This window comes from Arthrobotrys flagrans, assembly GCF_004000055.1.
Source record: "Arthrobotrys flagrans strain CBS H-5679 chromosome Unknown unitig_0, whole genome shotgun sequence".
NCBI lineage: Eukaryota > Fungi > Ascomycota > Orbiliomycetes > Orbiliales > Orbiliaceae > Arthrobotrys > Arthrobotrys flagrans.
The window spans coordinates 6,764,952-6,780,965 of NW_027137550.1; the positions used below are offsets into that span (position 1 = coordinate 6,764,952).

Sequence of the window (16,014 nt, forward strand, 5' to 3'; positions counted from 1 at the left end):
GCCTTTCGCAAACATCCCAGGGGTATTGGTTGTTAGAGCGATCCCCTGCCTAGACGGGTCGTCCGTCATAATGTTTGGTCATGCGGCGCCTTCGCCACAAATGTGACGATCATGGTTCTAGAAATCATCATGGAACTCGGGATCCATGGCGAGCATGGTAGCCTGGATATATACGTGGGTAACCATGAGAGGGAACGGTTTCATGTCCGAGTAGAAAGGCATTTCTAGGAAGGCAACCGTATCATTGTACTACACTGAGATCTCAATAACACCAGCCCCAGTCGTTTTACTAGGTTGATTTCTACTGGGTTGGAGATTCTCTGCTGTGGATTCGGAAAATTCTTGACGGGTCGAACCAAGTCTCGAGTGATACTCAATTGGGTCCTGGGCATTTTTATTACAGTGGTGTGAGAATTAGGAGGTGTCAAGTATCGTAACACAAAGGAGCACTCCTCAGAGCTATCGTCTTTCGTATCGGTCTCTGCGATCTCTACCCGAGTTCCAGTCTCTATCTCGATCATGGTGTCTCTCCCGTCTCTCCCGATCTCGTCTCCTCGGGCTGGTGCTACGGGATCTTGATCTCCGGTATTTATGGCTTCGACCACCGGTGTGTTTGTCTCGATGCCGGTCTTTGTCCCTATCACGACCTCTATGGTCCTTCCCGTCTCCTTCACGCCTTCTCGGGTCGCCCCATTCTTTCGAACTTCGACTTTGCTCGCTGGAGTCAAACACCATATCGTACTTCTTCCCTGAATAGCCTCCACCATCCCCACTTTTATACTGTTGTTTTCTTTGAAGTTGGGAGGACCCCCCGAATCCCTTTGAATCAGCGTGAGCCCTGCGTTTAGCATTCGTATCCATTCTCCACGAGTCAGACAACTTCGAAACGCTCTGGGAAAAGTCAACGTGAATTCTATGGTCATCAATAAGAACACCATCCATTTTGAAGTATGCCTGTTCGCAATCTTTTTGGTTCTCGAACTCGATGAAAGCGTACTGCAGACTATCTCCCGTACGTTTATCCCGAATGACTTCGCAGGACAAGATTTTTCCAAATCGAGAGAATATCAGTTCAAGATCTTCATCCTGTGTTACTGGATTAAGTTTGCAAATGAAAAGGACGTTTTCTGGCGGTTTGACGTCTGCGAAGGGTAGATCCCCCACCATCTCGAGAGTCAGTGCTTGGGCACGCGCCTCACGTTCTCTCCGTTGCATTTCTGCTGTTTCTTCATCAATTTCTTCATTGAGATCTTCGTCTTCGCCGATTCGAACAGTAGCCAGTTGTTCTTTTGTGGGCACGGGGCTCTCGGGTGGCTCTACGAGTCCAGGGGGGTCGTCAAAAGGGTCGTCAAGGACGATTGTATGGCGGATTCTGATATCTTTTAGTGGCCATCCTTTATCATCGCAAAAGGCAGAATTGATCGCTTCTAGAGTATCGAACCCTTCAACCACGCGGCCAAAAATAGAACCTTTGCCATCCAAATAGTCAAGGCTATCCCCAAGAGTGATCAAAAATTGAGAGCCACTTATCCGCTTTGCGTCATCGTCGCCTCCAGCTGGGGCAGTGGCCATACTGACAGTTCCTCGTTCGGAATGTTTGAGCTTGGGGGAAAACTCGCTCTCAAAATACTTTTTAGAGGCTCCTTGAAGCTTGCCCCAGATGGAAGTGCCGCCATCGCTGCCGCTTTGGCCGGGCCCTATAGGGTCGCCGGTTTGGAAACTGAAGTCTTTTTGGATATTATAAACGGGCGAAAAGTTGTAATATTTGACCTTGCATAGCTTCAAGAAATTGAGACATGTCTGTGGGGCATCATCGACGAGCAAGTCGATGACTATGTCCCCGGCACTAGTCTCTAGGAGGACGGACATAACGGTGTGATTGCTACAAGCAGCAGCTCGGACGCGTGATAGTTTCCGTAGACGCGTATCCTTGGATCACAGGATGTCAGGATGCAATTGAATGGCGTAGTTTCGTGATTGCATGATGTTAGTGTTTGTGACTTTTCTGCGGTACACTAATCGAGTGGCGCTGCAAGGGTTCGCTAACTTCGAGACTAACCTCGCCGCTTTGCAGTATGGAATGCGGCTTAAAACGTTCCCCCAAAAAAGAAATGCCACAAGCAAACAGCGACAACTCAAACTCAAACGCCTCGAGGAGATTTCCAATTTTCCCTTATAGCGCACAAGCTACGAGAGCCCAGACTAGTCATCAGAGCGCCAGACTGAGGGGCTCTCTCGGTTCATAGCGAACTGAATTGCGAAATCGAGGCTACTGAATCGATTTTCTTGAGTTCTTTGTGAAAACTCTGTTGTCTCCCACCCTACTTGGGGCAAGAGGCCTGTTAACGGGATCCTGCAGAAACCTGAAAGCCGCCAGTGTTCCCTCATGGTGCTGGTGGTAACACAATTGACAATCAAGGAGAAGAATTTCCCATTGTAGTGAGATCACTTATGCTGTTCAGACCAGCCGTTGCAAGGTATTAAGAGGTACTGAGCGGCGAGCATGGTGACACTTACGCAGCTACCCAAAGCCAAATTGGGCCACCACCTCAAACCCAACTAGCTCCTGAGAACGACATTCTTACTATGCGACCAAATAAACGCCACCTCGGTGAATTGTTTCATTGTACTGGGAACCGGCATATGCAGACTCCGGATGCGGGAAACTCTAACAACAAGGGTTGAGCTCGGCCGGTACGATTCAATATTATATTGCTCGTCTGAATTGTATATTTGGCCCAGTCCAACCAGGCTAGTTGGCACAGGAAAAGCTCGTCAGCCCTAACTGTTTCATTATAAAGATTTCCTAGAAATTAGAAGGCAAGGGCGTTCTTCCGGTCCACAAACCCATCAATTTCCTCGTACACCTTGTACCTAGGTAGGTCATTGAATTTTCTCCCACGTATACCTCTCCTAGCCCCGATCCCTGGCGGACGAGCAGGCCAATGTCCCGGTCTTTCTGTCTCCATGGAACCACAAATTCCTCCTTGCAGCCTTTAGACAAGAAGTAAAAGGATAGGATCCCGGGAGGCGCATTCGGGTATGAATTCATGATGTGGGTTCTCCCCTGTTTTGTGAGGAGACCTGTCTTCATCACCATACAAACGGCAAACTACCCCGCCTACTGTATTGCCTCCTTTTCTTTGTCTCACCTTGACAGTTGGCGATGTAAACCAAACTTTTAACTTTAAAATGGGGTCAGGATTGCCTAGATCCGACGGCCCAAGACCAAAATTGTCACGCCTCTTTGTTTCCTCAACGGAGCACTGCAGGCTCCTTGAGCAGTTGGCTATGGGGAGATAGGAACGCATAGTTGGGGCATTTTGGGACACCCGTCTTTCTAGTCAAGATTCAAGATTTTAATCCGTCCAGGGGGCTAGTCTCGATTCATGAAGTTTGTGCGAGTATATACACCGCTTGCGTGTTCCTGCAGGACTTTACTGGGGGACACAAAGAGAAAATCGATAACCGCCAATAAGAACACATCCCGGGTTTTTGAATTCGAAACCAAAAAACAATGACCCCATTACCAAACCAGCTTTTAAGTATATTTAGTAGTCCGACACGGCCAAGTGTCTATTCGGAAGAATCCGCTGCAGACTACTCCGAATATAAGGCGGGAGTCCGCATAGACAGATGAAACCTTCCAGAATGTAGATGCATCAAGGAAGGCAAGGCTTGTAACACACACCGGCTAACCGTATAAGCCGAATTCCATCTAGGGTCGAATAATAATTTAATTTCGTTCGGGGTTGTTCCTTTTTCATAAAAAGCTTGACTGAACCCCTCTTTACATAGACGCATATGTTCAAAGGTGGCTTCCCGAATGTAAATGGTTTCTTTTCAGCTGTTAGCTCGTTCAATCGTTAGACGTTATCACAACGGCCTCCAAAACATAGTTCCACGTTTTCAGCCTTCCGTTTGCTTGATCTTTGTGGTTGGGTTGGGGTTAGATAAATCCTCTTCCGTGAATTTCACCGTTTGTATTTCTTGAGCTGAGAGAAGAAAATATTTATGGAGTAGACTATTTGGTATTGCTCAGATTGCGTAAGTATGTTGTTATTATCTCAGCTTCAGCAGCCAGCCAGCCAGCGTCCGTAATATAGCTACCTAACGGAATCCAGGTGGCTACGTTTTCCGTGGAAAGAAAAGAAACCACTATTACCCTTCGTGGTCCAGACTTCTAAGAAATACCCGCGATTCGATTCATATTTGCTTATGCTCTCTATAATGCCCAATAAAAATTTAAAATAAGGTACAGATATTATCAATTTAAGTTCTAGAACACCAGGACCGCCATATAAGGCGGAAATAATGGAATCGCAATAAATTCTCATGCTTCCCGCCCACAATTTCAGAGCTACCAACAGGCCATCTTTGACAGCCCCCCTGAACCTACTACGATCTATTCAAATAGAGTTCTTTTCTCTAATATATCACGTTTTAAGATATATATGTACTTAACTTCTATACACCATTCCGATTGAACCGGGTTTGGCATCGATCCACAGGTAGGATCAACCTTGCTGCGCTGTAACAATAGATTCTATCTATGTACGTGAACGCATATGCGCATACCAGCTTGTTCAAGCACGATTAAACTGGCTATTCGCAGTTCATTGTCCATACATGTAGAGGAGTTATACTTGTTGCCAGTATTTTGCCCTAAATTCCCTTCCCCTCTCTCTGAGGCATTACCCCTCGAGCTCTTTCACTCTTCGTTCTCCCTCTCAAGTTTAAAATCTTGTTTTTTTATTTTTATTTTATTTTATTTTTCCACACTCAGCTCCGGTTTCTCCTCCATTGTACAAATACTCCCAACTCCCAACCCCCAACCCCCCTCCCCTCTCTCTATATATAGTCAACAGGTGGAATTTATTCCACAAACTACTCACGATCATTGAACTTCGTTTCGACGACAATCCCTCTAGTATTCGGCAGCACCTTCTGCTCAGGAGAGTGTTTAATCAATCTTATCGATAATTTTCTACCAGTGGCACCAATCCTCGAAAAAGAATCAAAATATGAATACCAACAGGCACTCATACCCTGGATATGGTTCGTTACCATCGTCGCAGAGGCAAGGGGTGTTCACAGCGAACTACCCCGCAAGGAAAAACCCATACTGGAATCCTCAGCTTCGAGGGGACAGCATCAGTGGTAATTCCATAGAATTGGGAAGCCAGGGTCCATCTACCCCGAGGAAAAGAGTCAACGTGGCTGTAAGTTTATAATTTCACTTTTCGTTTTTCTAGCACCTGAAACTACAAAGGTGTACAAGGATGTCTATTTATGCTAACATGTTTTGCAACAAGTGCGCTAGATGCCGCAAACGAAAGATACGTTGTAGTGGAGACCCGGGCGATAGTACCGGCTGCCAGAATTGCAAGTTGGCAGGTATTGTTCAAGGGCAATGCCAATTTTTAAGGGTTCAATGCGAGCAACTTGCTCTCAACGAATATAATCAGATCGGGCCCTATGACCGGTTCGGACAACAAATGTATGTTGGAAGCCTAGCACCTCACTATGCTTGCCTTTCGGCGCCTCCAGTAGCAAATGGTGATACTGGGTTCGAGAGCCAGTTGCAAATACAAAGAGCAGTCGAGCCTTCATACGCTTCGACGCCGCCCCTCCACTCGAGTAGAAGTATGCCAAATATAGCGAAGCGAAATTCCCAACATGGGCAGACCGTATCACGATCACCAGAAGAAAGTGGGCTAGCCCTACTGGCTAGGAACGCGGAGGCAGTTTCAAGTCTCCCGACGGCCGTCAGCTATTCATTAGCCACAGGTGCAGCTATGGAAACTTTGGCCGCAGTAGCCACCCCGGCATTTGCACATTGGAGCTCTTCGCCGATGGTAGAGGGCTTGCGTGCTGCCGCCGATAGTAATTCGGTAAACCTTCGGAACATTTCTGGTGATATCGCCACAACGAAAAATTACACCGTACCCAACGGTCTTTCTACCAACGTGTATTTCGATACGCCATATACACAAAACCCTGCCCCACAGGTGGCCTCGAATATGGGACTGATCCCTACATCCAATGTTAGAGCCAACAGTCTCCCTAGTGGATACGAGTATAACCATTTGGCGAATATTGCGAGCGGTGTCAGCCACATGACTCTAGCATTACAAAATGGAAAAAATGCTCAAACAACCCAATGTCTGCCGAACGATAAATGCGAGGTAAATACGACAGTTGACGCCCCGTACGCCATAGGATTTGCGGACCACAGCGAAGGAGAGACACGGTTCTCTCGAGTCGGGGCGCAAGCCTTATCATCACCGGTTGACACATATAGTGTTTCCGGTTCGTCATCCGGAGGTAGCTATAAACCACATCTGGATTTAGACATCATGTCTTTATCCAAATCTATGCCTGAGGCGAGGGACTCAAGGCAGTCCCAGAGTTCTTTTGGCAAGATACCCTCTAACTTGGTTGTCATGACCAAGGCCATACGGGGTGCTTCAGCCCTAAGTTCCCCACAGGAAAACATTTCCCGGGTAACAAATCCCGCCCACATAATCGAAAGACATGATCTTATGTCGCCGCCTACGGCACCAATTTCTAGACCGATTCCGGCGCAAGCGACAATGATGCGAACCCCGACGAATCGTCCGAGCTCTGCCAGCTGTGGGTAGTCCAAAATACACCCATGGCCCAATCAACTACGCGGACCCTGGTTTCGCACGTTCTATAAAGCTAGTCATTAGATGGCGAACCTTCGATTCGGAATGGGAGGAGCCGACACAGTTCTCTCTTTACCGTCATCCTAGCTTGTCTTTTTTATTTTCGTTTTTTCATTTTTGTCTTTTCCCATGTATACCTGAGTATACACATCATTCACTGTCTGTTGTTGATTGTACCAATACATATCTCGGGCTTCTTTCCACGGGGTTTATTCAACTAGTCCTCTTGTTTCGTGGTGTTTATATAAAGCTTTTGTATGTTGCTTAGGGTTGTCCTTTATTGTTCGAAAACGTCTCCTCCTTGCCTCCACAAATAATGCGCTGGCTTTTCAAAGGCTCACAAAAGGCTCTCTAATTGCGGTGCTTGGGTTTTTCTATTTATTCTTGATACCAAAAGGCGGGTCTCGGTTATGTTTTACACGCTTGATATATTTTCTGCATGCCTATGAAGATTTCGAGGCTCAGAAATAGAGCAAAAATCCATTCTTTCATTCTCCATCTTTCTATCTACTTTAATTTTAACGCGCTTACCGTGTGTTATTATCTTTGTCGAAGTGCTAAAAAAAGAATTACCAAGCGCTCGACGTCAGGAGTTATTTGGCCAGACGAGCTTAGGGCTGTGTTGGCTTGTTGTATTACCTCTTAAAAACTAAATCGGGAAACTTTGACCTTCTCACCAGTTTGCGACGAAACTAAAGCTTTCAAAACTTCTCCTCCACTTCCATCGCATGAGAAACAAAAAAAAAAAAAACAGGTACGATAGAGGAAGAAGGTGTCCAAACCCGACCCCGGATTACTAGAGTCTTCCACACGGAGCCCAGAATCTCCTCACCTACACCGTCAACCGACGATGGTCGCCCCAACCCGAGCCCTCTTCCTGGGCGGCACGAGAGGTGGCATCAAGCGCCTCAAACTCACTACCAAGCAGGTTAATGGGGGTTATTACAAAGGGACTGGTACTGGCTCCATGGGTTCGCACACAAAGTATGGTGGCTATATTCTCGATCCGAAGAAGCTGAGAAACTATGTTGTCCCCGACATGACAGACTTTAAGGTAAGGGTTTTACAAGATCGTACAACCTGAAAGGCAATCGATGCTGAATATTTTCTCTCACAGTTGACACCATTCGTCACAAAGAAACTCGAACTTACGAGAGGGAAATTTGGCAAAGGCGGTCCCATGTGCGGAGAAGCCTACCTCGAAAAGTGGAAGGAACTAAATGGAATCAATTAGTTCGATGCCATCGGTGAAGTTACTCCGTTAAGGTCTATCCGCTCTCGGGGCCCACACATCCCTGTGTAGAGGCTAGTAGGGTCACATCCAATCCCCGGAGTATCTTACGACGGGTAAGGATAGAATGCCAGCTGGACATGGCTTAGGGAGCATACTCAAGCATATTTTCTCGATACTCGCAATTGTGGCGTTATAGGTGATCACTACAGATAATCCATGGGAGGCCAAACCAAGCAGCCCTTCTTTGTATATATTTTGAGTGCTCTTTGTAGATACTTAATACTTTATGGGTAACATGTGGGGTATAAGGCTACTCGCAAGCCTCACAGGGCAATGGAGCAGCCGAACCTGATGTGGCAACTATATACGGCTTACGGGCCTTCGTGGCAGGTGAATTCATAGAACCAGTAAGATTACATTCAGCTGATCCCAAAAGGCACCTTGCTGAAGTGAAAGTAACATCATATACACGAAAATGAAGTGTTCAAAGGTGAAAGAGAAAGATGAAAATTTTTGTCGCAAGGAGGGCATCGGGCCAGAAAGAAATAGAAAAGAAGTCATAAGTGGAGTAGTGCGTTTCCACGCGTAATCATCGAGAGAAAGGCAAATTGAAAGGTACTCAAGAATAACCCCCAAGATCGATATAGCTAAGTAGTTGAAGAAAAATCGTTAAAGAATTTCCATCGCCAAATGGATAGATGTTTGGGTATTAGAGAGTTAGGTAAAATCCAGAGTGAAGCAGAAATTTTTGGAGTATGAACCAAAGGACTAAGTGCTTTTGCTCTCGTTGACAGAATCCTGATATCCACCCAAAATTGACGAATATGAGACGAAGAAATAAATGAAGCGAAAGCAGAGGAAAGTGAAACGGCCGTGCCAAATTTTTGGCGGCCGCAAATCGATAATGATCTTAGAAGCACGCCACAATTTTCCAAGACATTGCTCAACGAGATAAGTAGGTCCTTGTTCTTGACAACATTGAAACCATCATAGCAGATCCCGCTATAGAGGAAGGGAAGGAGAGGCATAAGAAGAAGCCCAACTATAAACCCGACGCCCTGGAACTCCAAAAAAAATCAAAATGAAAAAAAGGCAGATATATCAAAGGAGAATAAAGCCAAGGCCGAATTAGAAGCTCCTCACGAACACAAACAAAGACGAAGAGCCATGTGAATGGAAGGGAAGTCTATGACGAAGCAGTTGGAATAGAAGCCAATATCCAATAGGAACTTCAAGGACCGCCATCCAGGGTAACGTCATCCATGCCAGACCCAAAGGCTGAGAAATCGAAATTCAAATCGGCGGCCGTTGTTGCTTCTGGGTTTAAGAAACTCTCGAAATCGAATTCCATCAGTTCGTTCTCATTGCCCATACCCCCAAAACCATCCATATTGGTCATCATACTGAAATTGGGATTTTCGGAGGATTCAGTTGCCGTCATTGGAGGAGCTACCGCTGCTGCAGGATTTGGGACCGCTTCTGAGGCTGCACCGCCAGCAACTGGGGCCGCAGGGTTCTGAAAACCACCTTGCACCTTGGCAACATTTCCTGGAGCATTGAACGAGTTTGGATTCTGGGGTGTCATTGGGGTGTCCGGTGCAGGAGTTTCCGCTTCCGATGGGGTAGGCGCTCCAGCCGCAGCCGCATTAGCCGTCGCATTAGCCGCCGCCCTTTTATTTGGCCGCTAGAACCACAATTCATGATCAGTGCCTGCACAAAAATACCTAGGCGCTGGGGGATTTACACTTACGCTTTGTTTACGATCACCTTTCGCATCCTTTTTCTTCGCGGCACCCCCAGCTTTATTGGTAGGTGTGTGAGGCATAGCACTAACTTGAGGCGACGTACGACCGGGGTTTTGATTTGCTGGTGCGGAGGGTGGTGGCATAGCTTGGTGCGGCCCACCGGGTCTAGCCTGCCCGGGAGTACCAATATTTTGTGGTTGTCCGGCAGAAGCCGCCGGAGACGGCGCCACTTGTGGGGCCTGTCCTTGAGGTTGGCCTTGACCCTGTGCTTGGGCTTGCAGTTGGGCCATTTGGGCCTGTGCAGCCTGTGCGCTTTGGTTTCCTGCCATCGGGCCAGCCCACATCGGCTGACCTCTACCCGCCTGAGCTTGCTGCCTCAAAGCAGGGTTCATAGCTTGTTCGTTCATGTGAGGCCCAACTCCTGGGAAGCTAGGGTGTGAGCTCGGAGGCCTCATCATAGCGGCATTCTGAATGGTGGGCTAAATGAAAGAACAAGAAAAGGGGTCAGCTTGATGAAGATCAACAGTATTGAGGAGGGGGCTTGAGTGACCTGGCCATTAAAAGCTGCTATTGACGCAGCAGGAGATCCTCGTTGGATTTGAATGTTGCTGTCGCTCGGAAGGGGCGAGCCGGGGCCGGGTTGCGCGCCCATTTTTGGCGTGCCTCGCTTAATGTCTGCTGAAGGTTGCGGGGAAGGTGCTGCTCGAGTACCGGAAGGCGACACGCTTTGGCTTTGGAAGGGCACGGAGCCATCGGGTCGAGGCTCGTTACCACGCATATGGATCTGGTCTTGTTCTGCACGGGCCATCATCAATCGCTTCTTGTTCTGCTGTTCGAGCAGCATCAACTGCATCTGATAATCCTGCAAGGCGTGGTTACCGGTTGCATTCATTCCTCCGCGACCCATCCCTCCGTTATAATATTCATTTATGCCCTGTCCTCCATCAGCCGAAGTCTGGTGCACCATGGGGGCCCCGTGCGCGGCGGAAACTCCGGCCATCTGGCCATTCGGCATTACGCCTTTGGCGAGAGCCGGATTGCCCATAACGGCGGCGTTGACTGCGGCGTTCTGTTGCTGTTGTTGCGCTATTCTGAGATTCTGTGCATAGGCAGCTGTCAACTTGGCTTGGACGGCCGGATTCGCATTGTTAAATTGCGCAAACTGGCCGGGGGTAAGTTGATTTATTCCATGGTGCATGAGCATCGCCTGAGCGTTGGCTTGACCAGTAGGCATATTCTGTAGTTGACCTCGTCCGGCTCCGGGTTGGAATTCTCCTTCTAGGCGCGCACGTTTCGAGGGCGACGATCCGTTCTGACCAGGGGCTGGAGATTGTGGTCGCTCGCCATCAACTGACTGATCTCGCTGCATCTGCTGCTGCTGCTGTATCATCGCTTGTTGCTGTTGCTGTTGGGTTTTGAGCTGCTGTTGGAGCTGTTGCTGGTTTCTGCAGAGCGCAATATCAACAGATTTCAGTAACTTTGTGTCATGACAAAAAGGCAAGACATCGCATAGTCACTAGGCTCAGTGTTCACCCCGAAAGGGCCGAGGGTAGAACTTACGGGTTTTGAGGAAACTGGGGCTTGTTTCGTTGGTTGTTAACCATTGCCTGTCGCGCGAGGTTATTTTTTTGAAGATCGTCGGCGTGAATGACCCCGTTGGGAACCCTTAGCATCTGATTCGTTGGGTATGGACCCATAAATTGCTGGGGGAGTTGACCGCCCATGAGGCCACCAGCTTGCGTTATCTGGAGGAGCCTCTGCTGTTGCTCCCTAGATTTTGCCTGAAACACAGGTTTGTTAATCTACATAGATGCTTCCGGGGAAACGCACACTCATACAAGTGCATTTTTATGTTGGGAGTTTTTTTTTTTTTTTTTCACGAAAGGGAGCCACACAAAGGAGGGAGATAGCGACTTACCTGAACTTGAACTTGATTCACGTAAGTCATAGCGGGGCCCGAGACGGCTTTTCCAGTGCGAGCACCAAATATATCCCAGAATAACGACCACCAATCGTACAAGAAAGACCCGCCGGAGGAGTCCTGGGGAACTTTAGGTAAGGGCAAATCGGCACCGCGTTCACTGCCCTCGTCATCCTTCCGGTCAGGGTCCATGGAATCATCTATCCCGTTGATGAGATTGCCGTCTTGATCATGTTTTTGGGAGCGCCGCGAAGGAGATCCACGTCTAACGGATGTCCCAGGTTCGGTGGAGACCTCGGCTTCCTGCAGAATGGCTCGAGCGCTATCGAACATATCATGACGGATGAAGTAGTCGTATATATATGTGTTAAGCAGCGATCTCTCCAGGCCTTTTGAACCGGAACCATTGCTCATGTTTGGGTTCTGCGGCGCCTGTGCCATGTTTGGCATTCCTCCTGCCACTTGCACACCGCCAACCGCCAAATTTGTCATCTGATTTAGATTATTCATGTTGATATTGGGCGTACCACCTTCGCCCTGGCTCATGATCAGCGATCAGCGACCGGTATTCAAGTCCAGATCAAAGCAGGACCGCACTGTGTTTCTTAAGGTAGGACTTCAGGCTTGCGTGGCAGAACGTGTGAAGAGGGATAAAGGGGGGGAAGGCGCGTCTACAGACGTGAGAATTGCAGGTTCGTATAATGGAACAAGGATAGTGCGAGGAAGGACAATCGCAGAATCGGATATTAATGTTGAGTTGGGCAAAGACGTTATTCCGGGTTTCTCTATCTAGATTACGAAGCGAATCGTTCTAGAGAGCTACTTCTTTGCCGGCGGAACTGGTCTCCAACGCGATCGGATTGGCCGGGTTAACAGACGGATAGCCGCAAAGGACGCACGATGAGAGACTGCAACGGATACCAGATGCGTCAGCCTTTCCGTATTAGAGATAGAATTTAGTTTTTCATACGAATGAAATTTATAGAATCGCGAACGGAGCCTAAAGAGATGGATATGAAGATGAGGATGAACGGGGGAGTCTTTGGGAATTTGGGAGGAAAAGCAGGTGGCGCGGGAAATTAGAAATTCTTTTTTGTGCTAGTGTTGTGACTTTGTGGTTGTTCGTGATCAACTTGGACCGCACCAACAGGCCAAAACAACAGAAAGAGGCAACAGCCGGCCCGCAAGCAGGTGAAGACGGTGGCCAGGCTAAGAGCGTGAGGCCGATGAGGCCGGGGGGGGGGGAAGATGAGGGAAGGGGATGAGGAGATCACGGCGAAATAGAGACAAGGCTCTTTCGCTTCCCTATCAATAATGGCGTCCCACGGTCGCTCGGAAAGACAATACAGTATTGAAAATAAAAGTAAAAAGGCAATCAAAAGGATGAAAATGAGGATCGGGAACAGATGGATTGAAGACCGACACTACACTGCACCGCGCTATGGACAAGACAGATACCGTGAGTGGCGATATACCTATGTTCGGACTTCAGAGGTCGGGTAGGGATGCGCGACAGAGCTAGAACAAAAAGGAAAGCGGGAAGGATAGAAAGATTTAAAGATCCGAAACGAACAGTGAATGGAAGCTGCAATAGGATATCATGAAGAATTAAATGGAAATGGAAGACGACGATGAAGATATAACCCAAAAATAAAATCAAGCCAAGGCAAGTAAAATAGATGAATTGAAAAAGAGAAAGAGAGAAAGGAATATATGGTGATATTATGACGGGAAGAACAGTCAGGCCAGCTTGATCAAGGTAGGGGACCTACTTACCTACCGAGTACGTATACTCGAAGTAACAAATAAAATCGCAAAAAAAAAAAACAGGCGATGCAGGCGACGTAGCCAGGTGCCGACGAGAGATTTGGGTAATTAATATGGGGGAGTATACGTGAAATTGAGGGATGGATGGTAGGATGTTAAACGACGAAGAATGTGGGTTCTCGGTGGAGACGCCACGCTTGGGACGTTTAACTGTTGGGGTGCAGCGCTGGCCCTTGCGGGTTTGGTGTTCCCTCGGCGGCGATGGCGGAGGAGAGAGAGGTTGTGGTTTTTGGGTGTGCAGAGAGATGCAGTGCTTCTTAAGCAGACGAGGTACTTACAAAAAAAAGGCAAGCACTTCTAAACCAAGTTGTTTATAACGTATACTTGATCGAACGAACAGCGATATATTGTAGCTGAGGGTTGGAATGAAAAGGAAGAGAGAGAGAAAGAGAGAGGGGGGGGGAGATGGAGATATCTATAGTAACTACTTCTTAGCAGAGAGGAAGGAAAAGATTGAATCGAAATAAGAATCAGAACGAGATTCAGATTTTTATGTTCGATGGCACGGGCAAACAAACACCTCCAATCAATCAATCAATCAACCAAAGCTAAAGCGAGACCCGCCCGTGCTAAGACCTGTGGCTCCCGCGATGGAATGAACAATATATATAAAATATAAAAAAGAAAGAAGAGGAGGAGGCGTCCACTCCAGCCTTAATGTTGATTCTACCGTGAGGTTGGCGACGACAGCGACGCTTGCAAGGGGAAATGTGCAGATAAAAGTACTAACAAACTTCAGGCAAGTCTAAAAGTGTATAGATGCATAATGGTCCCTGGTCCACTCCAGCCTAATAGACACGCCGTCCGATCCACCAGGCTATGAATATACGGAGTCGCTCCTATGTAAAAGACACAGAGGATTCAAACAGAAAACGGTATTACTGTGTACTTGTATGGGGACCGCCGGACAATATCATAATAGGAAGAAAGCGACGGCTAGTATTCGGGATCCGTAGTTTATAAAGACGAAGGAAAAAAAGGAAAAAAAGATACAGCCACCAGGAAGGAAATCTTGGATTGAATCAAATAACCAGAATCAAAGAAAACCTACATTCGTCAAAGGAGAGATGCGTCGAGAGAAATACTCGAGGATGTCTTCGTGTGGCAAGGGTGTGTGGGTGTGGTGTGTGGACCAAGTAACCGTTATATGCTTGCTGTAAACCGATTTCCTGGATCTTGCAAGGTGTTTCAAACTCGCAGCTTCGTTGTGGATGTGATTCCGAAATTAATCCCAATAGAAGCATTGACAAGAAATTCTAATTATTATAAATACCGCAGAACCTAAAGAATCGTCGACGGGTATACGCCTAGGGACGGAAAAGGGAAAGTTGCCACCATGATATTTGAAGAGTGGAAGGAGGATGGAAAGAGGTCTGGCACCTGGAAATGGGGCTGCTTTTATACTTGCCTAGGAATTAAGGTACTTAAGCAGCAACGAACCTCGATGGTACGGTCAGGACATCCTGCTGCTAATATTTTATTTGCACACAACAATCCATCGACAGTAAGGATCCAGACCAACCGAACTAAAAAAAAATTTCTACGCAAGAAGAACTAGTAGAAACCTCTATAATAGACGACTAACCTGCCCTTTTAAAATATCATGTCTTCCATTGAGCGGTTTAATATTGCCGTGAGGAAAAGGGAAGGCCTCGGGAATTCAACATATTCTATGTCCCGAATATAATACTTCCTCAATACGAATCTGGATCTGCTGGCGACCTACAGAGAAGAGCAGGCCTGGGTGTGCATGGCAAACAATACCTGGGATTTCCTTCCGAGTATCACGCATCACCTGCTGGCCGTTTGTCGGTGGAGGTAAGGTCTCAGGGTCCAGGGATTAAATTAAGAGAACCCAACAGCGCACTCTTAACAACAATTAAGTACATTAAGTATCTACAGAGCTACCTTGGTTATAGGTTTCGAATGCACATACGTTTGTGTTCTTTGATGGACTAGCGGCAGCTCGATTTAATTGCTCGAATAGATGTTCACGGATTTGATATTATAAGGTACCTGCTGATAGAGAGATGGGGTTTAGGAAATACAACGTCCCCTGTTACACCGAATATCTACAGTATTGCAAAATTTCAGCCCTTCAACGTCGATATTGTCTTTGTCAGGCTCCTACTAAGATGTCAATTCGGTTCGTCGGAGAGGTACATCGGTGCCCAGACCCCTAATTTGGATCATGACAGCCGCGAAACCCCAAAGCTGGTTTGTTGGATGTGCATATGTGCATACTTCGGTATGCACATATGGGTGGATCTTGCTTGGACAAACACTACAAAATCGACGCCTCTAGCTGAGTACTTATGGTATCAGATCTATAGAATCCGTAATATTTCAGCCAATATCCCGTACAAGCATCAAATTGAAATCTAGGCTAACCTCCATTCTATTTATCCCTATGTTAAAAAAAAGAATACTTGGTACGTAATGATAGCTTAGCCAAGCCCGTGAACGCAATGGAGGTTGCATGTCGTCGAGATGAGAATCATAGTTGGCGACATCCGGCTGCTAAAACCTAGCTGACGCCCGAAGAATAGAGATACTTAATCATGATCTTTACATAAATTCAATGCATAAGCCCAC

General features: G+C 47.2%; 4 protein-coding genes across 4 annotated transcripts; 2 read left to right on the top strand and 2 right to left on the bottom strand.

Moving 5' to 3' along the window:
• Positions 1-459: 459 nt before the first annotated feature.
• On the bottom strand, positions 460-1,869 carry DFL_005001 (uncharacterized protein; the record flags this gene model as incomplete). Its single annotated transcript, XM_067634193.1, has 1 exon — positions 460-1,869. One exon carries the CDS (start codon positions 1,867-1,869, stop codon positions 460-462), a length of 1,410 nt encoding a protein of 469 aa, XP_067492284.1.
• A 3,155-nt stretch (positions 1,870-5,024) lies between these two features.
• On the top strand, positions 5,025-6,644 carry DFL_005002 (uncharacterized protein; the record flags this gene model as incomplete). Its single annotated transcript, XM_067634194.1, has 2 exons — positions 5,025-5,222; positions 5,316-6,644. 2 exons carry the CDS (start codon positions 5,025-5,027, stop codon positions 6,642-6,644), a joined length of 1,527 nt encoding a protein of 508 aa, XP_067492285.1.
• Positions 6,645-7,542: 898 nt separating this feature from the next.
• Positions 7,543-7,926, top strand: DFL_005003 (mitochondrial 54S ribosomal protein mL41; the record flags this gene model as incomplete). Its single annotated transcript, XM_067634195.1, has 2 exons — positions 7,543-7,746; positions 7,810-7,926. The coding sequence occupies 2 exons, from the start codon at positions 7,543-7,545 to the stop codon at positions 7,924-7,926; spliced, it is 321 nt and encodes a 106-aa protein (XP_067492286.1).
• A 1,231-nt stretch (positions 7,927-9,157) lies between these two features.
• On the bottom strand, positions 9,158-12,102 carry DFL_005004 (uncharacterized protein; the record flags this gene model as incomplete). The annotated part of the gene is made up of 6 exons (XM_067634196.1): positions 9,158-9,610; positions 9,677-10,150; positions 10,222-10,466; positions 10,551-11,116; positions 11,232-11,452; positions 11,590-12,102. The coding sequence occupies 6 exons, from the start codon at positions 12,100-12,102 to the stop codon at positions 9,158-9,160; spliced, it is 2,472 nt and encodes an 823-aa protein (XP_067492287.1).
• Positions 12,103-16,014: the final 3,912 nt, after the last annotated feature.